The 22,337-nt window shown below is 45.6% G+C and overlaps 1 protein-coding gene across 3 annotated transcripts in view; it reads left to right on the top strand.

The window, feature by feature from the left end:
- The window catches only part of NFIC (nuclear factor I C), a 172,579-nt gene extending 153,123 nt beyond the window's left edge, over positions 1 to 19,456 (top strand). For all 3 annotated transcript variants that reach the window (XM_081312541.1, XM_081312542.1, XM_081312540.1), the window contains 2 exons: positions 4,285 to 4,367; positions 18,202 to 19,456. In XM_081312541.1, coding sequence (XP_081168667.1) covers positions 4,285 to 4,367; positions 18,202 to 18,219 — 101 coding nt within the window. In that variant the 3' untranslated portion in view covers positions 18,220 to 19,456. The remainder of the gene's footprint in view (positions 1 to 4,284; positions 4,368 to 18,201) is intronic.
- Positions 19,457 to 22,337: the final 2,881 nt, after the last annotated feature.

Genomic DNA, 22,337 nt, shown 5'->3' with positions numbered 1-22,337 from the left:
TGGTGTAATTTATTTTGCCTTTTGTGGTTTGCTGAGAAAAGTCTTGCAAATACCTCTGTTGTGCTCTAATAGTTGTGGAGAGGGTGCCTTAGCAAAGCTTATTGTTCTTCTAATAAGAGTTGGGGATCTTCCTGGCAGCTTATATCATCAAGTTTTGATGTAGCTTCTTCTACTCATCCAGTTTACTGATATTTAGCAGTCTTTCACAACTTCTTCTTCTTCTCCTCCTCCTTCTTTCCAGAGTTACCCATTTTTGATGCCAACCTCCTCTTCCTCCTCTATCACATGTGGTGTACCCTGAGCCAGTATTTCTCAAACCTTGGTAATTTTAAGACTTGTGGACTTCAATTCCCAGAGTTCTGAGAGTTGACGTCCACACATCTTAAAGTTGCCAAAGTTGGGAAACATTCCGACATACTGAATTTACATGGGTAACAAGAGAGGCCTGAGTTAACTTCTCCTTTCTCACTGACCTTGAGGAAGTCATGTAGGTGTTGTGGTTATGCCTATTTGCAAAGTGTGTGCATGTGTATATGTGTTTGCTTATCATTATACAGTACAGAGAGAGTGGAAAATAATTTATGAGGTTCGTGGGGAGGGATCCATTTTAATTCCGGCTCAGTTTATCAGAAAGTTATAGTAATGCTCTAAAGGTTTTTCCCCCTATAGTGCTTCCTCTGAGTTATAGTGTGGGTTAGGACTCTGAGCTTGTCGATCGGAAGATCGGCAGTTTGGCGGGTCGAATCCCGAGTGCCGCATAGCAGAGTGAGCGCCTGTTACTCGTCCCAGCTTCTGCCAACCTAGCAGTTCGAAAGCATGTAAAAATGCAAGTAGAAAAATAGGGACCACTCCGGTGGGAAGGTAACAGCGTTCCGTGCGGCTTTGACGTCTAGTCATGCCGGCCACATGACCACGGAGACGTCCTCGGACAAGCGCTGGCTCTTCGGCTTTGAAACGGAGATGAGCACCGGCCCCTAGAGTTGGAAACGACTAGCACGCATGTGCGGGGGAACCTTTACCTTTACCTTTACCCATCCTTGACTTAGCAGAAAATGAAGCCAGCTGAAACTGGCTATCCCAATTGCAGTTCCTTTTTTTGCCTCCATTACTTCCGTTCTCAGTCACTATTCCTGCCAGTCCCTTGACTTCCAGCCAAAGTGAGAAAATCTAACAGGATTTGCACATTTTAAGTGTCCTTAAATGGTGTTGAAATAAGAGGGGAAATGCCACTTTTATCACTGATGTAGTGAAGGACATCTTAATTCTCTCTGTGGAGTCCTTGGTGCTCTCTGAGCTTGGTTGTTGCTGGCAGTCATTTCATTACCAGACCAGGTAACGTCATCACTGCTGGAGAGTGTTGTGTTTGCTTCCTGCTTATATACAGTAGGTTGCCCTGCCAGGGTTGGTAAGGGGGCTGTGGCTTTCTCTTTCGCAGTTCCTTGATTAAGATATTGTTCTTTGCTTGACTGTTCAAGGAACTACCAACGGGGGGAAAAAAACACACCACCACACCAACATTGTCAGGACAAGCTAATCTATATAAGCAGAAAGCAAACACTCGTCAGCACTGATGATGTTCTCTAGTCTGGTAATGAAACGTCTGACAGCAAACAGCCAAGCTCAGAGAGCATCAAGGACTCCACAGTTCCACTCTGAGCTATGTCTATGGAGGTTCTCAGTCATCCAGGTCATGGTTGTCCCAAAGGTGCTTTTTTCAGGAGGAAACTGGACTTTCTTGTTTTTCCTTTGAAGACGTTTTGCTTCTCATACATGAAGCTTCTTCAGCTCTTGACTTGATGGTGTGGAATGGAAGGATTTATATTCCTTGAAGACAACTGGTCATTTGCATTCTTTTAGAGCAGGGGTGTCAAACTGCCGGCCCGTGGGCCACCGAAACCGCACCCACCCCATTGCCGGCAATGGGGTAAAAGTCGCGATACGTCGCAACACGTCATGTGACGTTGCGAGTTTGACACCCCTGTTTTGGAGAGTCATTGAGGCCAATTGGAGGTTTACCTGTGTCCTCAGGGTCACCTATTGAAGACTGGCACGGGCTGTGTGAGCTATGTGTGTATTCTCCAATAATCCTATCTCCCATGTGATCTGGGGTTGAGATAAGGGCAATCTCAATGGAATGCTAAAAAAAAGAGGTCCCACAGCATGTATGTGCTGTGATTAGGCGTCCATGGGGACATGGCCTATATCAGGAGTGTCAAACTCGCAACATCACGTGACATGTTGCGATGTATCGCGACTTTTTTCCCATTGCCAGCAATGGGGTGGGCGCGGTTTCGCTATGACACATCCAGCCCACGGACCAGCAGGTTGACACCCCTGGCCTATATCCTCTGGAATAATGTTTCCAATAGCTGCCTCCAGCATACCTAGGAATGTGCCACTTTGCAAGTAAGCATTTTCAAGTCTACTGAAAGAAAGCATTTATATAAGAACACAGCATACAGGAATAATACTTATGTGTGCTTAATTAAACAAAAATAATGTTAGTGATGACTAATGGTGCATATATGCATGTGTGTGTGCGTATATGTATAAACATGTATGTTTATGTATACAACATGTATGTCTGCACATTTACACACACACATACAATAATATATAATATTTCAGTGTTATGCAACTGTGGACAAGCTCTTGATTCTACATTAGTAAATTAGTCAATCATATAAATCATATATGTTACAAAACAGCCAAGCAGCCTTGGCGATAGATCAGTAGGAGGACAGGATTTGGGGAGATAGAAGGTCTCAGGAACAATTCCTGGTGTATCGAAGAGAGCTGAAAAATATTTTTCCTGAAGTTAACAATTCATTGCCGGTGCTATTGGGTTAAATATGCGAATGATCTGACATAGTACAAAACAGCCATGTATTTTTCTAATGTAAGGGAACATATCTGTAGAGCTAAAACCTTGGAGGCCATCTAATTCGACCTGCTACTTCTTACAGAATATACAGTGTAAGATGCAGCTAGAGCATCTCTGATATTGTCCGTTCTCCAGTTTGCTCTTTGGTTGAAGGCCTGGGAGAGGTCTTAAAAAAGGGTCTTCAAACGTGGCCCTTTTATGACTTGTGGACTTCAACTCCCAGCCACGCGTGCCTGGCTGAGGAATTCTGGGAGTTGAAGTCCACAAGTCATAAAAGGGCCACGTTTGAAGACCCCTGTCTTAAATCATCCCATAATTTAAAGCATAGATAGAAAATGTCTGTACCCCGTCCTTTGCTGCTCCCCAAAATGTCACACACATATTTGTTGCGTCTTTTAAAATTATATACAAAATTGTCTGACTTTTGTAGAGTAGCCCCTGATGTGTTGCTGTGGTCTTCCTGCCGATGGATAGTTATGTTCTGAACCAGCCCTCTTCTCGCACCCCTAATCAAAAGAAGAGTCTGGAAAGCGTCCAAGGCTAAAAGGCTTCTGCCAAGATTTAATTACGCAGTTAACAAAAACACAAGAGCTTGTCTTCTCAAGCGGAAAAAGTTGCTTTCAGCAACCAGCCCCTCCCCAAACACTTCTTTTATAGAGAGCTCAGGGCGTGGTCTCCCTGTGCCTCCTCCCGAGGAGTCCCATAGTCTTTCTTTGTTTGTCCCTGCTCGTCTGCCTCCTGCGTCGGGCGTCCTTGAACAGGGCCAGCTGTGGGTCATCATCTTCCGCACTCTCGGGCTCACACAGCTGAGAAGAGGTCCCCGGCTGAGGGCTCTGCAAAGCCTCCAAATCATCATCATCAGCCGGTTCGTTTCCCTCCTCCCCCACATCTGAGTCCTCCGATACATCGGAGCCGGCTGTCGGACCCACAGGCTGGCCCTGAGTCACAACAAGTTAACATGGAAGGCTTTATATTCAGAGTAAGGAAATGCTGACAAGAAAGATACAGGTTGTCCTTGACTTACGACCACAGTTGAGAATGGAATTCTGGTTGCACCTAGTTGTGATCCTAAGTTGAGACACGACATAAATGGACCTGGCTATTAAGCAAATCTCTCATGGTCATAAGTCCAAGTCCACTCTACCGAATGGGCATTTTTTATTTTTTATTTTTTGCTGTTAAACAACTGATCGTAAGTTGAAGAATACCTGTAATTTGCAAAGGAAAATAGGACTGAGGATCTTTCGGGCGTGGGGCAGAGAACGGTTCCCATCACGAAATGAGAACTGTTGATCGGAACAGTGGATTGGTGTTTTTTTTAAAAAAAATATTCTCTTGTCCTCTTTCTCTCTCTTTTTCTTTTCTTTAACTTCTTCTTTCCCTCCTCCCCTTTTCCCCAGCCTACTCCACCCCAGGCACACCCCCTGCGAACCGCTTCGTGGGATTAGGACCACGGGATCCTGGCAGCATCTATCAGGCACAGGTGAGTATGAAGCACCTGCCTACAATCATTTACTTGCTGGGAAGGAGAGGCACAGCCAAACTTGCCTCCAGTGGCAGCCACACAGAACAAAAGGTAACACTTTTCTGCTGAGGAGCCCTGGTGGCGCAGTGGTTAAAGTGCAGTACTGCCGGCAAATTCTGCCCGCAGCCTGGAGTTCAATTCTGATGAACTTAAGCATAAAGTTAATCCAGCTTTCCATCCTTCCGAGATTGATAAAATGAGGATCCAGATTGGGGCAGGCAATATGCAAATAATACATATTGCAATATGCAAATATGCAAATAATGCATATAAAGTCACCCAGAGAATGCTGCAAAGCAGTGCCCCCCAACCTTTTGGGCACCAGGGACCGTTTCCCTGTAGAGAAGTTTTTCTGTGGACCGGAGTGGGGTGGGGTATGTTTTTGCATGCTGCCTGCATCACGTGGATGGGGCTTTGCTTGTTTGTGCAGCCCAGTTTCTGGCTTGCTGTAGCCCTGTGCCAGTCCACAGACCAGGGTTGGGGACCCCTGCTGTAAAGCAATATGGGGTGTACATAAGCCTAAATGCTATTATTATTGCTATTCTTGGCCCCAATAACTATTCCTTAGAGGTAAAAATGTCCAATTGACTATAGAGGTTATAGTTAAAAGCTACTGAATAATTATAGTTAAAAGCTACAGAAAAATAAAAGACAATACAGAGAAAAGGATATAAAAGAAAAATAGGAAAGAGAGAAAGATGGCTGGCTTGGGAATTCTGGGAGTTGAAGTCCACATATCCTAAAGTTGCTGAGGTGGAAAAACACAGATCTAGAAGTTCTTTTTAAGAACTGGTGTTTAATATATAAAGGTAAAGGTTCCCCCACACATGTGTGCTAGTCATTTCCAACTTTAAGGGCCGGTGCTCATCTCTATTTCAAAGCCAAAGAGCCAGCGCTTGTCCGAGGACGTCTCTGTGGTCATGTGGCTGGCATGACTAGACGCCAAAGGCGCACGGAACGCTGTTACCTTCCCACCGTAGTGGTCCCTATTTTTCTACTTGCATCTTTATGTGCTTTCGAACTGCTAGGTTGGCAGAAGCTGGGACGAGTAACAGGCGCTCACTCTGTTACGCGGCACTCGGGATTCGACCCGCCAAACTGCCGACCTTCTGATCGACAAGCTCAGCGTCCTAACCCACTGAGCCACCGCGTCCCTTGTTTAATATATGAGCATTGCTAAATGCCTGTCTAGTGCAGGGGTCGGCAACCTAAAAAAGAAAAAGAGCCACTGGGAACCGGTTCCATCACAAATTAAAAAAAGAGGGAGCCGCGTGCGTGTGTCCATGCACGCGCATGCGCAAAAAGGTTTTTTGCGCATGCGCGGACGCACGCGGCTGCCATTTTTTTTAAAATGAGATGGAACCGGTTCCCGGTTGCCCGATGGCGACGGCCCGTCTGCAAAGCTGCCGCTTTCGGCAGCTTTGCAGACGGGCCGTGGCAGCTTCCTCAAAGAGCGGCGCCCCTGCCCATTCCGAGAGGTGCGCGCGCACCTCTCCGAACGACCGGAGGTGCGCGCGTACCTCCGCGCGAATGGGCAGCGGTGCCGCTCTTTCAGGAAGCCTGCCGCGGCCCGTCTGTGAAGCTGCCGAAAGCGGCAGCTTAGCAGACGGGCCGCGGCAGCTTCCGCAAAGAGCGGCGCCCCTGCCCATTCCGAGAGGTGCGCGCGCACCTCTCCGAACGACCGGAGGTGCGCGCGCACCTCCCCAAACCTTTGGGGAGGTGCGCGCGTACCTCCGTGCGAAGGGGCAGCGGCGCCGCTCTTTCAGGAAGCTGCCGAAAGCGGCAGCTTCCTGAAAGAGCGGCACCGCTGCCCGTTCGCGCGGAGGTACGCGCGCACCTCCCCAAAGGTTTGGGGAGGTGCGCGCGCACCTCCGGTCGTTCGGAGAGGTGCGCGCGCACCTCTCGGAATGGGCAGGGGCGCCGCTCTTTGCGGAAGCTGCCGCGGCCCGTCTGCTAAGCTGCCGCTTTCGGCAGCTTCGCAGACGGGCCGCGGCGGGCTTCCTGAAAGAGCGGCACCGCTGCCCATTCGCGCGGAGGTACGCGCGCACCTCCGGTCGTTCGGAGAGGTGCGCGCGCACCTCTCGGAATGGGCAGGGGCGCCGCTCTTTGCGGAAGCTGCCGCGGCCCGTCTGCTAAGCTGCCGCTTTCGGCAGCTTCACAGACGGGCCGCGGCGGGCTTCCTGAAAGAGCGGCACCGCTGCCCATTCGCGCGGAGGTACGCGCGCACCTCTCCAAAGGTTTGGGGAGGTGCGCGCGCACCTCCGCCCATTCGGGGAGGTGCGCGTGCACCTCTCCAAACGGGCGGTGCCACTCTCCATTTGGAGAGGTGCGCGCGCACCACTGCCCGTTGGAAGAGGTGCGCGCGCACCGGGCGGCTGGGAGCCGCAAGAGACGGCTCAAAGAGCCGCATGCGGCTCCGGAGCCGCAGGTTGCCGACCTGTGGTCTAGTGCAACATCCCATTTCCCCTATTGCCAGCCAGATGCCTCCTTGAAACCTTGCAAGGGACAGAGTTTGCACATAATGTCCCCACGCTTGCTTGACTCCCAAGATCCACTAATCTGAGATACAGTATATAATCCTTGCCTTATTCAGGTAGAGTTGAGAAATATTCTTTTTCTCAGTCTCACAAGCCTGTACGTACCCCAACATGCGGTCCTCCAGGTGGGGTTGGAGAAAATACTGTCAGACTTTACACCAGGGCAGGATGGTTATCCTAGAACTTGGAAGTAGACTACTTTTTGAGCCTGAGGATCTATTTCTCGGCATAATGTTTGGTGGCTGCTGATTGAGCCTACTAAAAGCCTCTAAAAACAAGGCAGGAAGTTTGGTGGCTCAGATTTACATGTCACTGCAATCCAGAACTCTATTTGTGAAAGTTGGAAGATGGATAAAAATGTCCTCTGGAAACCACTTCGTGCCTTCCGTGTTGCATTTCCATTCTGGGGGTCATTCCCTGACCTTTCATTATGGTTCACTCCCAAATTACAGTCCCTTTTCATCTCTTGTGCTGTCCTCTGGATCTTGGCCCCAAGTTGAGGTCTATTTGGCTTCTCTAGTATCAGTCCTGCCAGGATTCTGCCTGGCACTTTCCCAGGCCCCGAGGGGAAACTCGCTGGTTTTTACAATTACTTTTGCATGCCTCTGGAAAAACAACAACAAAGCGCAGGCAGGCGCACATACACACTCACAGCCTTGACAGGGAGCAAGTTCAGAGGCCAAAGCTAACCTCGGCCTTTCCTCCTTACCCTCCCTCTGCCTGGCCTCTGAAGAGACAATCGGTGGGTGTGCTTAACATGATGGCTCCTGGCCAATGGGATTCCTTTCCTTCCCCTCTGGTGGTGTTGGAGCCTGGCAGCAGCCATTAGTTGGAACTCTGGCCGAAGCCCTGATGAAGACTTCCGGGTATGACAGCCAGGGCCTTCCCCCAAGTAATAACAACTCCAGTATATGCGTCCTTCTGCAAGAGGGTTTAAGGATTATTTTGGAATTGGCTTTTTCCTTCCTTCCTCCTCTCTGGCATCTGACCGTCAAGGTGTAACAAAGATGTCACCAGGTTGTCAGATTCCATGGGTGGGTGGGTGCTCTGTGGGAGAGGTTGGGTTTGCAGCTAACTTATTAACTCTTTAATCTGGCCCTGCAAAACCTGAGGCCTGTGGAGCTGAACACGGGAGCCTGACCAGCCTTGGCAGGCAGCCTGATAAATCTTTGAGGCTTCAAAATAGAGGAAGGGGGTGTCAAATGTCCAGCTCTTGAAGGTAGCAGGAGGTAAACAAACAGAAGGACTGAAATGAACTCCCTTCCCTTTCTTTGCTTATTGCTAGACAGCTGACTCTTCAGTTGAAAAAGGAAGAATGCATCACCATGAAGCCTCGGCAATCTCAAGCTGCTTTCTTAGAATCATAAAAATCATACAGGGGTGTCAAACTCAATTTCTTTGAGGGCTGCATCAGCATTGCGGTTGCCCTCAGGGGGCCGGGTGGGTATGGCCAGGGTGGGCGTGACCTACTGGGTGGGCGTGGCTAGAGTGCATATGGCCCACTGGGTGGGCATGGCCAGCTCTACATCGTTCGCATCAAGGGTGCCTATGGGGACCTGGGCAGGAGTGGGACAGATCTAAGGGTCTCTGGCAGGAGGAGGGTCTCTGGGCCAGGGCCAAGGCAGTGGGGGCCGTTCCCTCACTGTTTCCAGGATGGCTTCGCGGGCCACATGAACCCACTTTGCGGGCCGGATCTGGCCCCCGGGCCTTGTGTTTGACATGTCTGGGCTAGAAGGTACTTTGAAGGTCTTCTAGTCCAACCCCTTGCCCAAGGCAGGAGACTTATACCATCCTGGACAAATGGTTGCCCAATCTTTTCTTGAAAACCTCCAGTGATGGAGCAACTACAACTCCAGGAGGCGAGCTGATCCATTGATTAATTGCTCTCAATGTCAGGACATTCCTCCTTATTCTGCTGCTGTTTCTTCCATAGTGTTCAGATTTAGTCAAACGAGAAGACCCAAGTAATCTCTTCTACTTTTAGATAGAACTTTCAGGCATTTTAATAATTTTCTATGTATTATCTATAGAATATAAATAGGAATAGAATAGAATAGAATAGAATAGAATAGAATAGAATAGAATAGAATAGAATAGAATAGAATAGAATAGAATAGAATAGAATAGAATAGAATAGAATAGAGCTGGAAGGGACCTTGAAGGTCTTCTAGTCCAGCCCCCCGCTTAAGCAGGAGAACAATCTCAGACAAGTGTCTGTCTAGCCTTTTTTTAAAAGCCTCCAGTGATGAAGCACCCACAACTTCTGGAGGCAGGTAGTTCCACTGGTTAATTGTCCTCACTGTTAGGAAGTTTCTCCTTAATTCCAGGTTGCTTCTCTTTTTCGTCAGTTTCCAACCATTGTTTCTTGTCTTGCCCTCTTGGTGCTTTGGAGAATAGTTTGACCCCCTCTTCTTGGTGGCAGCCCCTCAAATACTGGAATACTGCTATCATGTCAGCCCTATTTCTTCTTTTCTTTACACTAGCCAAAACCAAGACCTGCAGCCGTTCTTCATATGTTTTAGTCTCCAGGCCTAAGAGCATCTTAGTTGCTCTTCTCTGAATTTATTCCAAACTCTCAACATCTTTTTTGTGATGTGGTGACCAAAATTGGCTGCTGTATTCCAGGTGTGGTCTTACTAGGGTTTTATAAAGCGGTACTAATACTTCACATGATCTTGATTCTGTGCCTCTGTTTATACAACCCAGGATTGTATTAGTTTTGACTCACAAAGGCAATATTGGTTCCAGGTTTGAAGGGGTATTGGGCCTGGGTCCATCTCTTCCTTTATTTTAACACCATCAACTTTTAACAGAATAACAGAATTGGAAATGACCTGGAGGTCTTCTTGTCCAAGCCCATTCTCAGGCAAGAAACCCTATATCATTTCAGACAAATGGTTGTCCAATTTCTTCTTAAAGACTTCCAGTGTTGGAGCATTCACAGCTTCTGGAGGCAGGTTGTTCCACTGATTAATTGTTCTATCTGTCAGGAAATTTCTCCTTAGTTCTAGGTTGCTTCTCTCTTTCGTTAGTTTCCATCCACTCTTTCTTGTCCTTCCTTCAGGCGCTTTGGAGAATAGCTTGGCTCCCTCTCCTTTGTGGCAGCCCCTGAGATATTGGGAGCACTGCTATCATGTCACCCCTCATCCTTCTCGTCATTATACTAGACATACCCAGTTCCTGCTACCGTTCTTCATATGTTTTAGCTGGTCTTGGTGTGTTTTAGTCAGTCGTCATATCTTTTGCCAGAGGCTAGTTTGAGATAAATCGACTACTGCAGTGGTTCTCAACCTTTTCTTCACCATGGACCCCCTTTAAAATACCTTTTGTGGCCATGAACCCTGGCCATGGACCACCAAGACTTAACTCAAGATTTAAAGCACTAGCCTGCCTCCAAGGACCCCCTGTGATGACATCACGGCTCCCAAAGGTTGAGAACCACTGGACTATTGTATCACTTTTCTTCTCCTTGTTCTTGCTTCTTCTTAAATACTTAGTTGATTGCAAATGTAAGCCAGCAGCAACTGCATTGAGGAATAACAGGAGAACAGTAACAACAACAATAATGTAAGAAGCTCCTTGCAGGAAGGCATGAAGCCTTGTGCTGGAATTAAGTATTGAGAGATTAAATCCATGTCACCTCTTGCCCATTGTTTATGAGCTCCAAAACAAATTGTTGGGTAAACAAAACGGGACTTCTCAATGAAGAGAGCTGCAATTAGTGATGCACATGTACTTTTGCACACAAAGTCTTTTGATAATGGTAATCATAATAATAATGCCAGGAGATTTTCTACTCTGCTTTCACTAGGCAAGAGACACCCAGGTGCTCGCTGTCTCCCTTTGTGCATCATTTTTGTGCATGCTTTAATCTGTTACGTGGTTGCCCAAGGAAGAAAAAAATAAATAAAACCCCTTCTGGTTGCAGAGAGAGCAAGTTCCATGCAGTGAAGGCCGCCGCATTCTGGCTGCAGTTGTGCAGTTCAGAAAGATCAGCGAGAGAGAGAATCTCACCAGATACTGCTGATGCTGCAAATGCTGCCTGAGCGTTGTAAGAATTATAGCGTAGTCCCCCTCCCCACCATTGTGATGGGCATCATCCAGATTTACCGATACAGCTACCTAATAAATATAGGAATGTGTATAATCTAGGTTAAAAATAAAAAAACTACAAATTAAAAAGCTACTAAAAACCAGATTGTTAGTACTAGTCCCTCCTTAGGCATGAAAGCTGGCTGGGTGATCTTGGGCCAATCACCAGGAGACTGTGAGTTCTAGCCCTGCCTTAGGCATGAAAACGGGCTGGGTGATCTTGGACTAATCAACAGGAGACTTAAGTTTTAGTCCCGCCTTAGGCATGAAAATAGGCATGAAAGCTGGCCGGGTGATCTTGGGCCAATCACAAGGAGACTTTGAGTTCTTGCCCCGCCTTAGGCATGAAAGCTGGCAGGCTAAGTGATGTTGGACCAATCACCAGGAGTCTGTGAGTTCTAGCCCCGCCTTAGGCATGAAAGCTGGCTGGATGACCTTGGGCCAGCCACTCTCTCTCAGCCCAATATACCTCACGTGGTTGTTGTGTGGGAAATATGAGGAAGAAGTAGTATTATATATGCTCACCTTATTTATAAAAAATAATAAAGGTGGGGTTAAAAACAACTAAAAAATTAATTATCTGCCCAAATAGCCCACATTTTTGCCACAAGGAAAGTTAATCTTCTGTTCCCAATATCAGTTATATTTGTTGGCAGATCTAGAGATGAGGAAACTTGGAATGAGATTTGGATTCAATTCTTTTAATCAGTCCTGATGCTCACTTAGCCAATCTGGAGTCAATTCACTTCATTCTTCTAAATGCAGCTAATTATTGGGGGGAAGAGACTGAAACATTATGAAAATTAATCTATTTTAATCCTGTGTTTTATCCAAAAGTACTATGGATATGTCCTTTTCCTCATTTATTGCAGTGCAGAACTGATTCTGGTTCTGATAATCCAAAAGTTCAGTAAAATATAACTACTGGGGAGAAAAAATGTTTTATCACTTGGGATGCTTGAGATTCTAGCAGATATTTAAGTATTAATCAAATTTATGTAGCCGCCCATCTCACAAGAAGTGATTTTGAGTGGCACATAAAAACAATGCATATATAAAAACAGATATATTCCATGCATTTCAGAGTTTGCCTACATAGATCATCAGGGCTAGAGTCTTCATTATATCAAATTTAAAATGAGATTCTTAGGAAACAATGAAATGATTGGGGTTATTTTACAGAATTCTAGTTTTGCTACTGCTAGGGATGGGCTAGAAATGTTTTGTGGGTGTTTGAAGGATGTCTTCTAACAGAAATCTTACTTGGGATTATAATTTTTTTTAAAAGAAAGTCATGGGTTGTTAGGAACATGTAGTCTGTGCCCTGAACAACCGTTCAGCACTTTTTAATTTTTTTTTATATTTCTTCATGGCATCTGCAAGCAGTATTGTAGTGACTTAACCCAGAAACTAAATTTAATCAAAAATGAGAGAAGCACAAGGAGAGGCTTGTACTGGCCCCTGCTGGAAATAAGTATGAAAAAGCCCCCAGCAAATATTTATTTATTTAAATAAATAAATAAACCTTTCAACCATAGTTGCTGGTAGCCAGACATGAAGAGTAGCCAACATTAAATTCCTATCTGGTTTCCAATTTCTAATTAAAGACTTTTTGAGGCTGAACTAGTTACATTTCCTTGAGATCCTGTCCCTGGCCAAACTACCTTGAGAAAATACAAAACTAGCATGCAAGCTGCCAAGATCTTACAGGAAACTATCCACAGTACTACCTTGTCTCTCTTGGAGCCTCAGATGTCCAGAGTGTGAACTTGCTAGATGTGTGTTTGGTATCCTTGGCCTTGTTACATTAGCGAAAGTCTCTTCCGGAGCACTTAAGTCCTCCTGCTACTCCACCAGGCCAAGAATGCCTGTTTTTCCCCACAAATGAAGGTGAATAACAAGTCCCAGGATAATGTTGCGGGATCCAATCTGGGTTGATCACCCAGATCTGAGGTTTTGTCTTCCGAGTTTTCAGACTTGTGCTGGAGCCCATCCTCAGGGAACTTCTCCTTGTGCTTTGGGCTATTGTGTGTATGGTATTTATATGGTGCCTGTTGTGTGTAGCTTTTTAGATGTAGATTGGGGTGTTGATCGCCAGGCTATTAAGTCCTGGGCTCTTGTTTCCTTGTGCTGCCAAACCCCCACTTCCTAAGTACTTGTTAAACTGGGGGTAAATCAGCACTCCTGTTGACTGAGGAAGGGCCTGTTTCCCAGGCTTCCATCACTTTCCTGGCTGTTTTTGTGCCTGCTCGTTCAACAATCTTAGTAGCTGCAAAACTGAATGTATGTCCTTGTTTATTGCACAGTCTGAAAGCTCGGAAGACTAAACCTCTGGCCTGGTCCCCGACCCAGATTGGATCATGCATGTTTGTTTTTTCCTGAAGTCTTGCCTGCTTGTTTGGAGAGCAGGATCTGGGAAATGTTGCTTGACTCAAATTCATTATTATGAATTGTTATTTGTAATTTCAGATGAATTCAACAGCTCCCAGAATCTGCTAATGTATAATTGTGGTTTCCCTTAGCCCAGTTAGAAAAATCAGTTTTCCTATGGGCACCACTCAAGTTTCAAACAATTTTGGTTATTTACTGAACTGAAATCTGTTGAAACAAGTGCTGAACCAAGTTGGGGTGTTTTTTTAATGTTTTTATGAGCTGTGTAAAATATAGCTGAGATGTAAACATTTTACAAAAACATATCAAGCTCTTTTTCACACGCTCACAGGCTCCATTGTCTAAGCCTGGTGCACTCAGAAAAAAAACAGCACTAATTGGAAATAAATCAATCTGATTTGGGAGAATAATTTGAATTTCCTATATAGATTGGGGCAGTGTAAAACTTACTGGTCCTTCATACACAACTCCTTTCTACAGCCATGAAAAACCAGCATCACTGGACGGAATATATTTGTAGGGGCATATTTGACAACCTCAGTGATATGTGAGAGGCAGTTTGGTGTAGTAGTGGTTTTGGAACCAGGTTAGAAACCAGAAGAACATGAATTCTAGTCTCCTCTTAGATATAAAGCCAGCTGGGAGATCTTGGGGCATTCCTTCTCCATCAACCCTAGGAAGTAAAAGGCAATAGCAAAACACTTCTGCAATCTTGCCAAGAAAACTGCAGGGACCAATCCAGGCAGTCACCAAGACTCAAGACTGACATGAAGGCACCCCCACCCAAATCAGCAGATTTAATTTAGATCATGGACTGCATTACAAAATGGAAGTGGAACAAGAACAGAGAATTCAGAAGGGCAAAGTCAAACATTACAATATTTTATAATTTAATTTAATGGTAACAAGATATCAATGTTATGATGTCTTCTAATATGTTTCCTACTGTATAGAACAGCCATGGTAGTCTATCATACTCCCTACCACCACCAAAAAAACCCCCAAAAACAGGATTCTTGGGAGCACTTTTTCCAATGAAAAATCTTTTAGGTCTTTTATTAAAAGACCTAAGATTTCATATGCTGCAACAGCTGGAAAAGGTACTCCCAGATTCCTGATTACATGTATTTTAATGATTTCATTTCCATGTGGGTTACATATTTGGGCTGCAGAAATTTGGAGAACCAGTAACAGCAACATTGAGATACCTAATACCTCTTTCCTGAAACCTTGTGATGGTCTGGATTTTGGCAGCTCAAATTTGCTAAGCCTGTTCCTTCTGGTCGCATTAAAAGTTACGATATTGGCAATTTTGGGAAGTGTTTTCAAGGCTACGTCCATGGCTTTTAGATGCCTGGTTTAGTTTCAGGGCCTCAGATTTTGATATTCAGCGTCTACTGAATGTGAAGAAGAGTTGCAGGAATTTGGCATGTCTAGTTTAATGAAAAGAAGGACTAGGGGTGACATGGTATCAGTGTTGCAATATCTCAGGCTGCCACAAAGAAGAAGAGGTCCACCAATTCTTCAAAGCACCTGAAGCCAGAACAAGAAGCAATGGATGAAAACTAATCAAGGGGAGAACCAACCTAGAACTAAGGAGAAATTTCCTGACAGCCATTTGTCTGAAATGATATAGGGTTTCCTGCCTGAGGAGGGGATTAAACTAGATTTTATTTATTTATTTATTTTAATTCCATTTATATCCCGCCCTTCTCCGAAGACTCAGGGCGGCTTACAAGCTTAGCAGTAGCCTTCATCCTTTGTATATGCCTGCTTATTAGGGCTTTCACACACACCCCAAGCGGCATTATTACAAAGTCAGCTTAATTGCCCCCAACAATCTGGGTCCTCATTTTACCTACCTCGGAAGGATGGAAGGCTGAGTCAACCTTGAGCCTGGTGGGACTCGAACCTGCACTAATTGCAGGCAGCTGGTGTTACTTAAGGAGGCATTAGCCCACTGCTCCACCAAGATTCGATCTTCAAGGTCCCTTCCATCTCTGTTATTCTATTATTCAATAAAAAAATGTTGCCCTTTGGCTGGACAGCTTGTAGATGATCACTGATTTCGGAGAGGGCTCAGAGCCATCAAACCTTCTTCGTTTCTTCTTTCTCTTCCTCACACATTCTCCAAGCATCCCTCCTCTATTGCTGGATCTCTTCGCCCACCCTAAAGCTGCTCTGGTTCGTGGGTACACCCTTAAGTGTGGTTTTTGTAGGCAGTTTCCCTCTTTGTGCAGTCACGATCTGTTGACCACTCCTCTCTCTAGTTTCACTGCTTCCAAAGTAATTCCCCAAATTATAAAGCCCCTCTCAGCAAAACCAAATTAGAGCAAATTAGGACCCAGATTGTTGGGGGCAATTAAGCTGACTTTGTAATAATGCCGCTTGGGGGGGGTGTGTGAAAGCCCTAATAAGCAGACATATACATAGAATGAAGGCTACTGCTAAGCTTGTAAGCCGCCCTGAGTCTTCGGAGAAGGGCGGGATATAAATGGAATTAAAATTAAAAAATAAATAAATAAAAAATAAATTAGAGCATTGGCAGCACTGACTTGGAAGGCCACGGGGAAGTTGCAAGCATTCATCTGCTTTGTTGTTTACCAAGCAGAGGTATTTGATGGGAAAGTGAGATTGAACCTTTTTGCTGCTTACAATACCAATAGAGAAGAGTGCTGCTCAGGAGATAGTAAGTAGAGGAGTTTTTGGAACTGGCAGCCAGATTAAAAATCCCCAGAATAGATGGCAACTTTGTCCAGGGCCCTGCCCTCCAGTGTTTAAAAATTCAGCATTGAAATGTCACTATACTCGTTATCGTTTCACGAAATCCTGATTTGTACGTAGGCTCCGATTCACTCATCTACTGCTAGTTCCTGAGAAGTCTGGCTTTTCTTTTCTTTTTTCTTTTTTAATGAAATAAATCCTGTCTTGTGAGAGTTATGAATTATCTGACGCCAGAATTGTAAGAAAAGACTTCCATTGACAAAATCTTGACCTGGGGTCCTGACCTACTATTGTTTTCACTATCCAGTTTAGATGCTAGGACTCAACTACAGCTAGATGGGAAGTTGGCCAGAAGACCCAGTTGGCTTTGCACCTGACAGATTCCTGGAATGAATGAATGAATATCTTAGATCCTAACCATGAGGGGCTAGTTTGCATCCAAATTCTGTTGGCTGACTGTTGGGAAAAATGAGAAAACCTGGAGATCCGTTATGAAAAAAACATGGCTGGCTGGAATCATCAATAGGAACATGTTTGAACTTTGTCCAGATCCTACTTGCTACTTCTAATGAGTATATAGATCCTGTATTCTCAGAGCAGTCTCTCTCTAAATTCCCGGAAGGAGGTGGAGGGGGTGGGGGCAGTGGAGTGAAGTTATATTTATGTTGTTTTTGTGGACACTCCAAAGGTTGATATCTGGCTCTCATCCTGGACTAGATTGTTTGTCTTTCCCCTTTCATCCAGTCAGTGGCCAAATTTCCTTCACTTTGATTTATAACTAGACTCGGCAGATTAATTTTTAAAAGCAGTAACAAAAAAAGCAGTTGGAAATAGTTTTGTTTATTTTAATCTTAATTTTGAACTTCATCATAACCCACAAGATCTCTCTAGGACAGCAATCGTATTGTCCCAACCTCTATCCTCCACAAAGTACACCCAGCAAAATCCTAGGCATAAGGAACATCCTAAAATTCACTGGGGATGCATTTTTCTCCAGGTGTTGCTGCATTTTTAGGGGCAAATCTGCACAACCTCCTGGCCTTGGTTGCAAAATGGTCCACTAACCATTTCTGGAAATACGTCCACAAGCCATCGTCTGTATCAGTGTTTACCAACCTTAGCAACTTTAAGATGTATGGACCTAAACTCCCAGAATTCCAGACCCGTGGTTGGCTGGGGAATTCTGGGAATTGAAGTGTGGCAGCAGCTCAGTACAGACCTGTTCTGGGTGCATGGGAAGGGTGTGCCGTGGGGGCAATCTAATTTCCTGCTTGCTCCAAAAAGTGAGGTGGGGGAGGAGATCAAAGCCAACTTGTGGATGTGCTTCTGCTTTATGGGAAACACTGATTTCTAATTCTGCCTTAGGCATGAAAGCCAACTGGATAACTTTGGGTCAGTCACTCTTTCTCAGCCAAAGGAAGGAAGGAAGGGAGGGAGGGAGGGAGGGAGGGAGGGAGAGAAAGAAAAAGAAAGAAAGAAAGAAAGAAAGAAAGAAAGAAAGAAAGAAAGAAAGAAAGAAAGAAAGAAAGAAAGAAAGAAAAAATTATGAGAGGTCCTTGGTGCCCTCTGAATTCAGTTCTTGTCTTGCAGACGTTTCATTACCCAAACTAGGTAACATCATCAGTGATTAGCAGTGATTAGCATACTGTTAAGCTGTAGATGAAGGTACCTAGTTTGGTTAGTGAAATGTCTGTGAGCAAACAACCAGGCTCGGAGAGCACCAAGGACCCCTCATTTCAACCCTGGGGTACAAATAGCCCCCTTGATAAAAGTCGGTATGGCAGCCAGATGGAGGGGAAGGAGTTTATTATAAAAAATCAAAGCAGGGAGAATCGTTCAGGAAAACGGGTGCTCATTTCTTACTGAAGGTGGCTGCTATGATATGGGTGAAGCCCTTTTCACTAGATGTTGAAGTTCGTGTCAAAATGCACATTCCACTTAGATGACACTTGTGAATAGATACTTAGGTAAGTGAGTGGGTGAGGAAACCTGGAGATCTAGGTCCCTTTCCACCTTAGTAATTTGTTTTCAATCTTTTTTTCCCCCAGTCCTGGTATCTAGGCTAAGTTGCAGCTTCCATCTGCATCATCATCATCATCGTCATCGTCATCATCATCTTCCTTTCCTCCCCCGGGCTTTGGGCTTCCTTTGAGGAGAACAGTGCAGCCCTCCCACCCTTGGCCCAAACCTTGGGGGCAGCATGGAGAGAGAGAGAGAGAGAGAAAGAAAGGAAAAAAAGAAAGAGCACGAATTAACATCAACATCACGAAGAGACATCACGGAAGGAAGGGAAGGGGGAAAAGCTGAAACTTCTTTTTAAAAGATTAAAAAAAAAACCAGAAAAAAGACCCTGCTTTCCAGCCATCCCGACTGCGACTTTCCTGAAATGAGCAAAATTCAAGCAGGCAACTCTCCCAGAGGGAGGCCTTTGGGCCAGAAGCACTACACGCCTTTCAGAGGGCCTGGTTTCCCCCCATCCTTCCTGCCAGTCCCTGGCCAGCTGGAATTCCTGTCTGTCTCATACTCAAAAGGGATGTATATGCAAAAGTTTCTGATTATCTTCTCCATCTCTTGTGAGTAGGAAAAGAAAAAAAAATTAGTCCGGGCCTGCTGCAGAACCCTCCCCTCTCTTTTTTTTTTTTCTACGCTCAACAACCCCCCCCCCCCCTGCTTCTCCTCCTTTGGGAATGGGGTCAGCGTGACCAAGAGACTGCACTACAAGCCATCTAGACTGGTCAAGCAGCTGAAGACGGGCCAAGGTCAAGATGCAACGTGAGCTAATTCCCCCCCAGAAAGAGAGAGAGAGAGAGAGAGAGGGAGGAAAAAGTTAAAATGCCGGGCACCTTTTTTCAGTCTATCGAATTTGTCCTCCTCTCCCCGCACCCCGGAAAATCTCTTGTGTTGCTTTCATACGGGATCTTGCTGGTCTCCAGCACTTAACTGAGGTGGTGTGAGCAGGACTTCTCTGGTGGAGAATGAGGGGACGCGTGGCTTGTTTTCTGCACTCCTCTCCCAGAATGCTTTGCGCTTTAGTGTCAAAAGACATCCCCCCCTTTTTTTTTTGAATGGGTTTGAGTGCCAATGGTGTGGGGTGGGGAAAGGGAAGAAGGCGGGTTGGTTTGACAAGACTCTGTTATTGTGGGAGAAGGGAACAGATGCAAGCCACTTAAATTTAAACTTTGTTGTCGACTTAGTGCAATCCTGAACCAGATGGTTTGGAATGGTGGTGGGTTTTGATTTTTGTCTGGGGGCGGGGAGACATGGGGACTTGGCTGTGAATGTTGAAACCACGCATGTGTCGTTCGGTTGGGCTGGAATGAACTCTGGGGGGAAGGGGGGAGCATTTCTTCAAGGGTGGGGGGGTGTCAGGAAAGAATTTGCTATTACACTGTGTTTCAACAGCACCCCAACTCCCCTTGCTGCAACTCTGCCATGACCATAGGTCTGTCTAACCCTTGCCTTAAAGTTGGACCAAGGCTGAGAGGTGGGCTCTTTCTCCTCAGCCTGTATGAACTTTTGTCAGCCTGTTCTCTTACGGGGAAGGAATTGATCTTGGAGGTGGAGTGGGGACACGCACCCACAGCCTGCAGGTTCTCTTCAAGGTGGCTTCCGCCCAGCTTTAACATCCTTTCTTCAAAAGGCGGGCAGCCAGTCCGATGAACACCAGCAGGGACCTGTGTGACTTGTTGAATCTCTGATTTGGGGGACAGGAAGACATTGAGTGTGTGTGGGGGGGGAGGGTGTCAGTGGATCAGCAGGGCTTCGCTTTCTCTCCCCCTCCCCGCTCCTGATCTTCCAACTTTGTGTACAAAGAGCTATGCATGCCCTTGTAGACCAGCTTCGAGATGATTTTGATGACTGCTAATATGGATTGCACATTTTTTTTTTGTAGGAAATGCACTTTTGAAGAGGAGGGAGAGGAGAAAAGCAACGGGAGGGTGGAGGGACAAGGAAGGTAAATCTAGAGTGTATCTGTAATTTGTGTGCAGAGGATCAGCGTGACTGTCCAATCCACTGTGACGGGATGGTGCAAAGTGGGGCCTTACACAAAAACCTTTCAGAACATAAGGAAGGAAGGAAAAAAAACCCAGATTCGGTAGGAGCAGAGGAGGGGGATGCCCCCTTCCAACATTGCCCCTTCATAGAGAACTCTTATCTCTTCTTGCCCCTACCCCACCAGACATGCAAGCCCCAAGGTGGAGCCTAGAAGCCATCTAGGACTGGTTCAAGTGCCTACATTTTAATGCTCCAGTCTTTTGCTGAGTTTTGGAAAGCGGCATTCGTAATGGAGACTCTTCCCCGGCCCCGGGGCAGGGGCAGGCTGAGCAATGGCACTCCACTCAATTCACTTCGAAACAAAACCCACCCATCCCCACCCCTCCTTCCTAGCAGACACCAAAGCTTTACAGGCCACGTATCAGACTTCCTTGAACTCAGCCAAGATTGGGGTGCCAGAGTTTGGCTCTTAAGTCCTCTGTGAGGGCCAGCTGGACAGCTGATGAACTGGTCAGTCCATGTTGGCTTCTGGACAATCTTCCTCCAAAGGCTGGTGCCATCCGCCATGACTCTAAAAGCATTTGTAACGTTTCCTCCTCCTTGTGCCAAACTGTCAAGATTTCAGAGGAATCTCATTGAGGCAGAGGAATCTATCCCAGATGACATCCTGGAGTGGATTTGAATTGCAAAGCAGAATGAGATCGATGAGTTGCAAGGGAGAGTTCATCGGAAAACATCAGTATCTTCACATGAAATGCTTCAACCACAGACAAATGGATTCGTAGAGCTAACCTAGCCATAAGTCACAGGGGTGGAAAACTATGGTTCTTTTATGTGGACTTCAACTCCTGGAATTCTAGTTCAGGAATTCTGGGAGTTGAAGTCCACAAGTCATAAAGAGGCCATAGTTCCCCACCGCTGGCCTAAGTCAATGGCCAACTTTTACTCCTTAGAAAGTGGTGGGAACTTAGTATATACCACTAATGGAGTGGCTATCCAGCAGACTTAAATTAGTTAAATGATGGCCCTTTTTTCCAGGGAATTTGCAGGAATTGTAGTCCTCTGAGGGATTTTTAATGGAATTCTTCTCCCCTCATACTACATGTCCCAGGATTCTTTGAGAGAGTATTCACTGTGTTCTGTGAGATAAGAAGAAAACATTTCAATCTTCTCCAGGATGGAAAGATGACAAAAATTTGGACAACCAACACTAATCTTCAGTTCTTTGCACCTTGATACATTTCTCCGAACTTCCAAGAGGAATGCATATCCTATTCCATGTACGTGAACAAATACTCCAATATACAAATATAAATTTCTTTCCTAACTTTCAGAGCGAACCTGTTGCCGTGTATAAAGGACATCTAGGATTGGGTGACTTTTATTTTTCTGGGATGGGAGACGTTGTTTTGTTTTGTTTTTTCCTTACGTGTCCCAACAGGCTCAAGATGTTCCAGATTTTTCCAATGATGTCCAAAGGAACACATGTAATTGATTTTAAAAAAACGAGAAGAAACTATAACACCCCCTTGCTCTTTTACTGCAGCATTTGCCCTGGATTTTGGCAGAAACCAATGACTCCTACGGCTCTATAGTCCTCTCTCAGGTGAATCTTCTGTTCCAGAAACTTCCATCTTCAGTACAGCATTGTGGTCGAAAAGCTCCAACCTCTGTGCTCTCCCGTCTCCTTTGTGCGTCGTAACCTTCATGCAATTTGGCTCCAGCGCTGACCTGGTACCCATCTGGGGCTTGCGTTCACATATGCAAAATTTCCTTCTCACCTGCTCCCTTGGACTAAGGATAGCGAAAGACTTTCCGAGATACACACACACACCCTCCTTGAACCTGGCATCACGAGGAAGGGGATTTTCCAGTGGCATTTGTTTACATCTCTGCACCTTTATAATAAACGATGATGCCATGTTTCAACCCATAAGCAGGAATTGGGCAGAAGAAATTAATGCCCATTGCAGGCTCTCCATCCCAGGAAGCCTTCCTCCTCAGAGGTCTCCGGGCTAGGACTGTATCACGGAGACAGTGAGGGGCTTCGTACGGGAAGTTGGATCGGATTTTTTTTTTAAAGAGAAACTAAAAGAAAAAAAATCTGCAATTGATGAAGAGGCAATATTTTAAGTAAAAACGAAAGATTTAACCCTTACAATATAGAATGCATGGTGCTTTTAAACAG

This window comes from Vipera berus (genome assembly GCF_964194415.1).
Source record: "Vipera berus genome assembly, chromosome: 1".
NCBI classification, from domain to species: domain Eukaryota; kingdom Metazoa; phylum Chordata; class Lepidosauria; order Squamata; family Viperidae; genus Vipera; species Vipera berus.
This window is presented reverse-complemented; position numbering and strand designations above follow the sequence as displayed.